Source organism: Meriones unguiculatus, chromosome 1, assembly GCF_030254825.1.
Source record: "Meriones unguiculatus strain TT.TT164.6M chromosome 1, Bangor_MerUng_6.1, whole genome shotgun sequence".
NCBI lineage: Eukaryota > Metazoa > Chordata > Mammalia > Rodentia > Muridae > Meriones > Meriones unguiculatus.
In genome coordinates, this window is record NC_083349.1 from 4,254,493 (window position 1) to 4,262,779 (window position 8,287).

General features: G+C 48.3%; 1 protein-coding gene across 1 annotated transcript; it reads left to right on the forward strand.

Annotated features, from left to right (window-relative positions):
* Nucleotides 1–2,282: 2,282 nt before the first annotated feature.
* On the forward strand, nt 2,283–6,108 carry Dkkl1 (dickkopf like acrosomal protein 1). The gene is made up of 5 exons (XM_021634049.2): nt 2,283–2,469; nt 2,641–2,809; nt 3,694–3,834; nt 3,945–4,034; nt 5,723–6,108. Exons 2-5 carry the CDS (start codon nt 2,657–2,659, stop codon nt 6,029–6,031), a joined length of 693 nt encoding a protein of 230 aa, XP_021489724.1. The 5' UTR covers nt 2,283–2,469; nt 2,641–2,656; the 3' UTR covers nt 6,032–6,108.
* The last annotated feature ends 2,179 nt before the right edge of the window (nt 6,109–8,287 follow it).

The following is an 8,287-nucleotide window of genomic DNA, read 5'->3' on the forward strand; positions in this document are numbered from 1 at the left end:
TGTGTATATTGAGAGGTTGGGCTAGCCTGGATCCTCTAGGGGTTTTTTGTTTGTTTGTTTTTGTTTTTGTTGTCTTGTTGCTGTGATAAACACCATTACCAAAAGTAACTTGGGGAGGAAGGGGCTTATTTAAGACTACAGCTGGGGGCTGGAGGGAAGGTTCAGAGACACTGACTTTCCTTCCAAAGGCCCTGGGTTCAATTCCACATGGAGGCTTAGAACCATCCATATTGAGATCTGGTGCCCTCTTCTGGCACACAGGCACATATGCAGGCAGAATGCTGTATAAATAATATATACATATATTTTTAAAGCACTGTCTGCTTTTCCAGAGCTCCCAGGTTCAATTCCCAGCACCCACATGGCGCTCTAGAATATCTGACTCCCTCATGCAGACATACATGCAGGAAAAACACCAATAGCCTGTTTTGAGATTATACCTGTAGTCCATCATGAAAGGAAGTCAGAGCAGGAACCCAAAGAAGAGCCTGGAAGCAGGAACTGAAGCGGAGACCTCTGGAGAAGTGCTGGTCACTGGCCTACTCCTCATGACTTGCTCAGCCTTATAGCACCTAGGAACAGTGGCCCAGAGCTGGAACTACTCGGGGGAGCTGGGCCATCCAACATCAGTCACACTAATCAAGACAGTACCCTGCACACTTGCCTACAGGCCAGTCTCAGGGATATTTTCTAAACTGAAGTTCCCTCTTCCCAGATGACCCTGGCCTATGTCAGCTGTGTCAGGTTAAAAAAACAAAACCAAAACCTGCACACTGAAGCACAGACATTCTCTGAGAAAACAGACAAAAACCCCAAAACAGCCCGACGCTGGTGCACACCTTTAACCTCAGCACTCAGAAGGCAGAGGCAGGCAGGTCTCTGAGTTTGAGGCCAGCCTGGTCTATGGAGTTCTAGGACTGCCAGGGCTACACAGAGACACCTGTCTCAAAAAAAAAAAATGGAAAGAAAACAGGACTATGGGCTGGACAGACAGCTCAGGGAAAAGGCACTACTGTCAACCCTGACAACTTCTGAATGTCCAGTTCCCACATGGTGGAAAGGAGAACAGACTCCCGAAAGTTATATCTGACCTCCATACCGCTTGTTTGCACGCACGCGCACGCGCACACGCACGCACACACACACACACACACACACGCACACACACAGGGTCTTCCTCTGCATAGTTTAAGGCCAGTCTAGGATGCATAAGACCCTATTTCTAAATTTAAAAACCAAAACAACAATGGGGGGGGTGCTGGCTACAAATGCACAGCCAAGGGTGCCTGGCACATGGGCTTTGTGGGTCTGAAAGAGTAGCTTGGATTTGGGTTTCTTGAAAAATACAACCCAGGACTGGAATTGAGTTTTTGGAGACAGTTGTGCTTCTTAAATGAAACCAGCTGGAAAACGATATGACCTCCACGGTAATGCTCAGAGGTAGTCAATTTGGGAGGGCAAACCAGATGGTTCTAAAGGCACTTGTTCGGTCCTGGAGGCCTACACAGTGGCAGGCAGAACCACCTCTTGAAAGCCGCCCTCTGACCTCCACATCTGCACCATGCCATTCTTATGTGCAAACACTGAATAAATAAAGTTAAGTTATCTTAGGCCCAGATATGGGATGAGTTCTGGGATACAGAGGCATGACCTGGGCAGGTCATCGCTCTAGTTTAAAGGGCGTGGCCATCGTGATTGATTCCCTTAAGAGAGAACAGTGATCAAGACTGAGGTTTCTAGGGTTTGAGGTCAGTGATAAGGGCATGGCCAACTCGAGACAAAGGTTGGAGGGTAAGAGATTGGCTATAGAATAGGAGCGTGATCTGGAGAGGACCTAATGATTTAAGGGATGTAGTTTGTGAACATGTATGCAGGGGCATGACGACGGAAGGAAGGCCTAGTTCATCCGGATGATTCTCAGCTGTGGGCTAGGGCAGGGAGACAGGTGGCTGTGCCTTAAGGGGCATGGCAGGCATGTATCTTCTAGAAATAAGGGAGAATTTAGGTAGGTCAGCAAGTGGAGGCATGGTCAGGAAAAGAGAGCGTGCCCCTTTGGTGAGGCAGGGTCAGAGAGGAAAATCTGACTCAAAGGATGTTGTTAACCGAAAAAGAAAGACTGTCCCTCTGGCATGACGTAGAATAAATGCCTGGTTCGTGGGTAAAGTCACTAGATAGGGAAGTGGTTCATTCATTTAGGCTCTGGTTTAAGAGGCGTGGTTAATAAACAATAGAGGTGTGGCTATGCCAGAGGCGTGACGGTGGACTGAAGATTCTAAAGCGACCGGCGGGAGGTGGGCGTGGCGAGGCGATTGGGGCGTGGCCAGTCTCGCGGAGCGGTGCCGCCCACCAACGCTCCAGTAATCTGCTCAGGCTCGAGGCCAGAACTGGATATTAACTGTCCGTGTCCAGCGGTGTCCAGAGCCGGGTGGCCGACCTGTCGTCCAGGAGAAGGCGCGGATGTAGGCAAAGGTGAGAAACGGGATCTGAGTGAGGCCAAACCCGGAGGAGCAGCGCTTGAACTGGAGAGTGTAGACAGAATCCAAGGGAAGCAGGGCAGGTGGGCGGGGCCTTCACAGAGAGAAGGCCTGGGAAGGGACCACAGAGTAGTGACTGCGGAATCTGAACTTACCCCTGTTACAGCCTCCCACCACCCGCAATGTGTCGACTGGGTCTCCTGCTGCTGCTGCTCCCCTCGGCCTTCGTGGCGTCCTCTGCTGCCCCGATCCATGACGCCGACCCTCAGGAGGGCTCCTCCGGCTTTCTGGGCCTTCAGAGTCTTCTCCAAAGCTTTAGCCGACTGTTCCTAAAAGTGAGTGATGGGACAGAGAGATGGATCAGGCAGGGCAGGAGACAGATAAGAAAAGGAATCAACAGACAGAGCTGGAGTTGTGTCAGATGGTAGAGTGGTGCTAGGCTTGATTCCCGGCATCAGTTATGCCAGCACTCAGGAGGGGGAGGCAGGAAGAACTGGAGTCCAAAGCCGCCTTCCCCTACATTGGAAGTCTGAGGCCTGCCTGGGATACATGAGACTTTGTCTCAAAGAAAAGCAGGGCTATAAGGTGATGGGTTAAACAGACCGAAGACAGGGAACATGACAATACCAAATAGGAAGAGAAGCTGGGCCTGGGACTGAAAGCCCGTCACCCCAGCTAGCAGGTCCTGGATGTCGCCGTATCTCACATGAAATTCCAACATGAGAAAAAAAAAGTTCAAGGTTGGCCTAGGCAGCTTTACTCAAACTCTGGCAAAGAGTAAAGAGAGCCAGGCCTGGTGACCTGGCTTGAGAGGTAGAGTCATGGCATCTGTGAATCTGAGGCCAGCCTGTTCCGCTTATGAAGTTCCATCCAGGTCAGCCAGAGCTATCTAGTGAGACCCAGTCAAAATAAATAAATAAAAAGAGGGCTGGGGTTGTAGTGGCTGAGGGTGTGGCTCAGAGGTAGAGCACCCAAGCAGGGGTTCTGAGGGTACAGTTAGGGAGTGCAGGGCTTGACTAGTATTTGTGGGGTAAGGGGCAGAGAGAAGAGGAGGAGAGGTGGAAGCTGGGACAGGCAAGAAGCAGGAACAGCAAGGCATTGGGACAGAAAGACAGATAGGGTATGGTGGCAGTCGTCTGGGGATAAGAAGACTGATGGGAAAGGAATGAGAATGACTGGAAGGGGAGCAAGCATACCCACTGTTTCCCTCTGACCCTAGGATGACCTTCTACGAGACCTGGACAACTTCTTCTCCTCTCCCATGGACTTTCGTGACCTTCCTAGGAACTTCCATCAGGAAGAGAACCAGGAGCACAGAATGGGAAACCATACCCTCTCCAGCCACCTGCAGATAGACAAGGTACCACACCAGGCAGTCCTTCCTAACATCAAGCTGCTCTACCTGACAGAAGAGAGGAAAGTGAGGAAGGGAGGCAGGTTTGTTCTGACTCTCTTATATAACCCTCACAGATGACTGACAACAAGACAGGGGAGGTACTCTTCTCTGAGAAGGTGGTGGCGTCCATCGAACCAGAAAGGAACCAGGAAGGTGACTGGAAGGTAAGGACCTACCTTGCCCCCAGGTATCCAGGAACCAGCATTTTTCTACAGTTAAGGAAGTCCAGCATGCCATACTCTTCCAATTTCTTTTCTGTTACTGTAACAAAATACTTTAGCTAAAAGCAGTGTAGGAAAGAAGGGGTTTCTCTGGGGTACAGTCCATCACTTAGGGGAACTTGCAACATCATTTCTACTGTCTGGGGCATCTTTCCTTGCCTTGTCCTGTGGTGGTTCAGAACCTACTAACTAGGGAATAGTTATGCCCATAATAGGCTGGGTCTGGTAATATCTACATCATAACAACCTCAATCTAGTTAATCCCCCAGTCAGGCTAGGCTGAGGCAAGTTGGCATTTGAAATTAGCCAGCACACACTCTATACATGGAATACCCTTAAAATCTGGGACTCAGTGTAACATGTCAAAAGGGACGAGTCGACAGGTTTCCAGTACTGAAAGGCTGAGGCAGGATCACTTCCAGTTTTAGGCAAGAAGCCATCCAGGGCTACATATCAGGATCCTGCCCCCAGACAAATACAAAAATTCTGCTTGTAGCCAGGCAGTGGAGCATGCCTTTAATCCCAGCACTTGGGAGGTAGAAGCAGATGGATCTCTGTGAGTTCAAGGCCAGCCTGGACTACAAATCAAGTCCAGGACAGCCAGTGCTTCAAAGAAACCCTGTTTCAAAAAAAATCCCCAAAAGAAAACAAGTGTAAAAGAAAGTGTTTTGCTCATTCCAGAAACTCCACTGGTCCCAGAAGTACAGGTCACATCTGGGAGGTTTTCTGTTCTGGTTTTGTTTGGGTTTGTGTGTCTGCTTCTGTTCACACAGGAGAATGCCCAAGTAGGTATTGTGTCCCTCAATTCTCCTATTTATTAGCTCTCCACCTATCTATTTTTATTTTCAGTGTTCCTGAGACAGGGCTCACTATATCATCCTGGCTGGCCTTGAACTCACTCTGTAGATGAGGCTGCCCTCTGCCTCCTGAATGCTGGCTATAAAAACATATCTTCACCAGTCAGCTAATGTTTGTATGCTTTCTTTGTTTGTTTTAAAAATTGTGTGAGCATATGAGAACAGATGAACACCATGGCCAGAAGAGGGTGTGAGAGCCCCTAGGGCTGGAGTTACAGGAACCTGTGAGATAATTGACATGGGTGTTGGGACTCTAGCTAATATCCTCTGCAAGGACATGATTAATGCACACAAGTGGTACACATATTTAACACTCAGGCACACCCGTAGAGACACACAGTAAAATAAATCTCTAGGGCAACCGTGGAAGTTTCAAAACAACCAGATTTGGGTGCTAGAAAGATAGCTCCGTGGTTAAGAGTACTGACTGCTCTTCCAGAGGACCTGGGTTCAATTCCCAGCCAACCACATGGTAGTTCACAATTCTGTAACTCAAGTTCCATAGGATCTGACACCCTCACAACATGTATGCAGGCAAAACACCAGTGCACATAAAAATAAATAAATCTTTAAAAATAAGTAAAAAAACAACTTTTACTACACAAAGAATGAATGCAGCAGGGCAGGCGGAAAACAGAACTGTCTGTCCAACAAGGGTTTTTTAACCTAAAAGTACTAAGCAAGCTGAGATGTAGGTTGAGGTGGCCCCACAGCCACCAAGCATCTTGGATGTGCTGTGTGGCATTTGAGGATCTACCTGTGCCTCATTCACAGGTGCCCAGAATGGAGGAGAAAGAGACGTTGGTGCCCGAGCAGAAAGCCACAGACAGCTTGCATCCAGAGCCCAGGCGGGTGGCTTTCTGGATCATGAAGATGCCGAGGCGGAGGACCCAGCCAGATGTCCAGGATGGGAGCCGCTGGCTCATAGAAAAACGACATCGCCTGCAGGCCATCCGGGATGGGCTTCGTGGAGGCTCCCATGAGGGCAACCTGGAGGAAGGGGTCCATGTTCCACAACATGTCAAGGTGCCTATCCGAAAGACACACTTTCTCTACATCCTCAGGCCATCCCAGCAGCTATAGGGTGGGAACCAGATGCCCCTGCATGTCCCATACCCTACCCCAGCACCATATGGAAATAAAGTTTTTTCTTACATCTAGTACTATCTCCTTTTGGCATCTGTTTCCAAACAGGCCAGAGTAGCTGTAATAATATGTTAAAAAAAAAAATGCCACTCAACAGATCTGGAATGAAGAGATTTATTGTACAGGGTTGGAGAGAAAGAGAGAGAGAGGTCAGTGAGAGAGCATAGAAGAAGAAAAATAGGGGATGGCAGCCCCCTCCCCAAGAGAGAAAGAGAGAGCAGGGAGGGGAAATAAATTAAGGCAGAAAGAGACTGGGGGTCTTTTATGCCAGGCCCCTGGCAAGCAACAGCTTGTGATGTCACAGGTTGCTGAGCAACTTAGAGGCAGGCTGCTGTCTGCTAACTGTAGTCCCACCCTCTGACTTGTACACTTAGCTCTGAGCCGCTCTGAGAATGGAGCTCTGTGCCAGCTCTTGTCTGCATCTCATTCAGAACATTGTCTCTTAGTTGGGCAACTGGGTCTCCTGTGGCACCATGATGCACCTGGTACTGAAGCCTTTGATCCAGCCTGTCCCGGGTTTTTAAAGCATCCTACCTGGTGAGCTACCGCAGCCACCAAAATAGATTGTTGGGGTTAGGCTGGTGCCATGTATTCTAATGTTAATTATTTTGCTCCCGGGGGTCTTCTTGCTGTCTTTTACCAGAAGACACTTAAGTACCCCAAAATGATGACATGTGTAATCTTGCCTAAGATATTCTTCCTGATTGGCTAAATCAAAGGCCTACACCTGGGCAGGACAGAAGGAAGAGATGGAGCTAAGATTCTCAGGCTTTTGAGGACAAGAAGGCTCACAGAAGAGACAGGACTAGAGGGAAAAGCAAGACCACAGTCGTTAAGGGACAGAGAGTTGAGAGAAGGAACTCTCCACATGGAGAGAAGCAGCCTACCCAGATGAAGAGCATAAGCAAGTATTTTGGGATTATGACTAGGAAGTAGCCCAGATAAGAATGGTTAGAGCCGATGGCATGGGATGGAGGTTGTAAGGTAGTTAGGTAGCCTAGGGGTTAATATCTGCTCAACCCCAAGTAAAATAAGGCTATTCTAAAATATCAGGTATCTGTGTCTATTGATTTGATAGTGGGTTAGATAAATACCACTGCAATAATTATAGGCTATTTAATATTAAACATTATTACTTTATTTTATATTTTCTACAACAATATATTTTTGAGATTTTACAAAATAACCCAAGATCTCAAAAAGGAAAACAAATATTGAAAGATTAATATTTTCAATTTATGTGTATGAGTGTTTGGTGTGTGTGGCTTCTCCTCTGCAGGGCATGGAGTTACAGCCCTTGTGAGGCGCCATGTGTGTGCTGGGTATTCACCCAGGTCTTCTGGGAAAACATCCATTGCTTTTAACCATTGCCAGGAAGAATGATAAATGCTGACAAAGCTACCAGGGTCCACCATGCACCACAGCCTGTCCTGAAAACGCTTGGCATGCCTTTCCCCCACCCCCGAAGACCAGGTGTCCTAGTTTGTTTTCTTCTGTGATAAATGAACACCATGATCAAAACCAAGTTGGGGAGTAACAGGTTTACTTCATCTCACAGCCTCAGCTCACATACTGTCACTTCAGGAGGTCAAGGCAGGCCCTCAAAGTAGGCACTGAAGATCATGGCTCACTTAGCTTTTTCCTATCTTCCCCGGGGGGGGGTGGTTTTGCCTACGGTGGGCTGGGCCTTTCCCCATCACTCATTTACCAAGAAAATATCCTCATAGACTTGCCTACAGGCCAATCTGAAAAGACATTTTCCGAGTTGAGGTTTACTCTTTCCAAATGGCCCTAGCTTTTATCAAGGTAACAAAAAACTAACCAGCACATGATGGTCTCATGTAGGTTGAGAAAGACCTTGAACTTTTCACCTCTCATTCCTGAGTGCTGGTACACCATGCCCAATTCATGACGGCACCTTAGTCAAACACTGTACCAGCTGAGGTGCATGTTCAGCCCCTTATCATCAGCTACATTCATGTGTTTTGAAATGGCAAGGGGTAGAAAGGTGCACACGGCGCGGTATGCATGTGGACTTCAGAGGGCCTCCTCCCACCACTCGGGGCCTGAGGATTCCTCTCAGGGCTGCCAAGGGGCTTTACTGGGTCATCTCGCCAGCCTTATTTCACTATGTTATCCTGGCCAGTCTAGGACTACGTAGACCAGGCTAGCCTCATTTTCCTCCATCCTCCT

What these genes read in the sequence shown, in the direction of transcription:
- Dkkl1 (XM_021634049.2), top strand. Translation starts at nt 2,657, where the DNA reads ATGTGTCGACTGGGTCTCCTGCTGCTGCTGCTCCCCTCGGCCTTCGTG. An exon ending in TTAGCCGACTGTTCCTAAAA is followed by an intron (nt 2,810 to 3,693) that starts GTGAGTGATGGG and finishes CTCTGACCCTAG; the next exon opens with GATGACCTTCTACGAGACCT. An exon ending in ACCAGGAAGGTGACTGGAAG is followed by an intron (nt 4,035 to 5,722) that starts GTAAGGACCTAC and finishes CCTCATTCACAG; the next exon opens with GTGCCCAGAATGGAGGAGAA.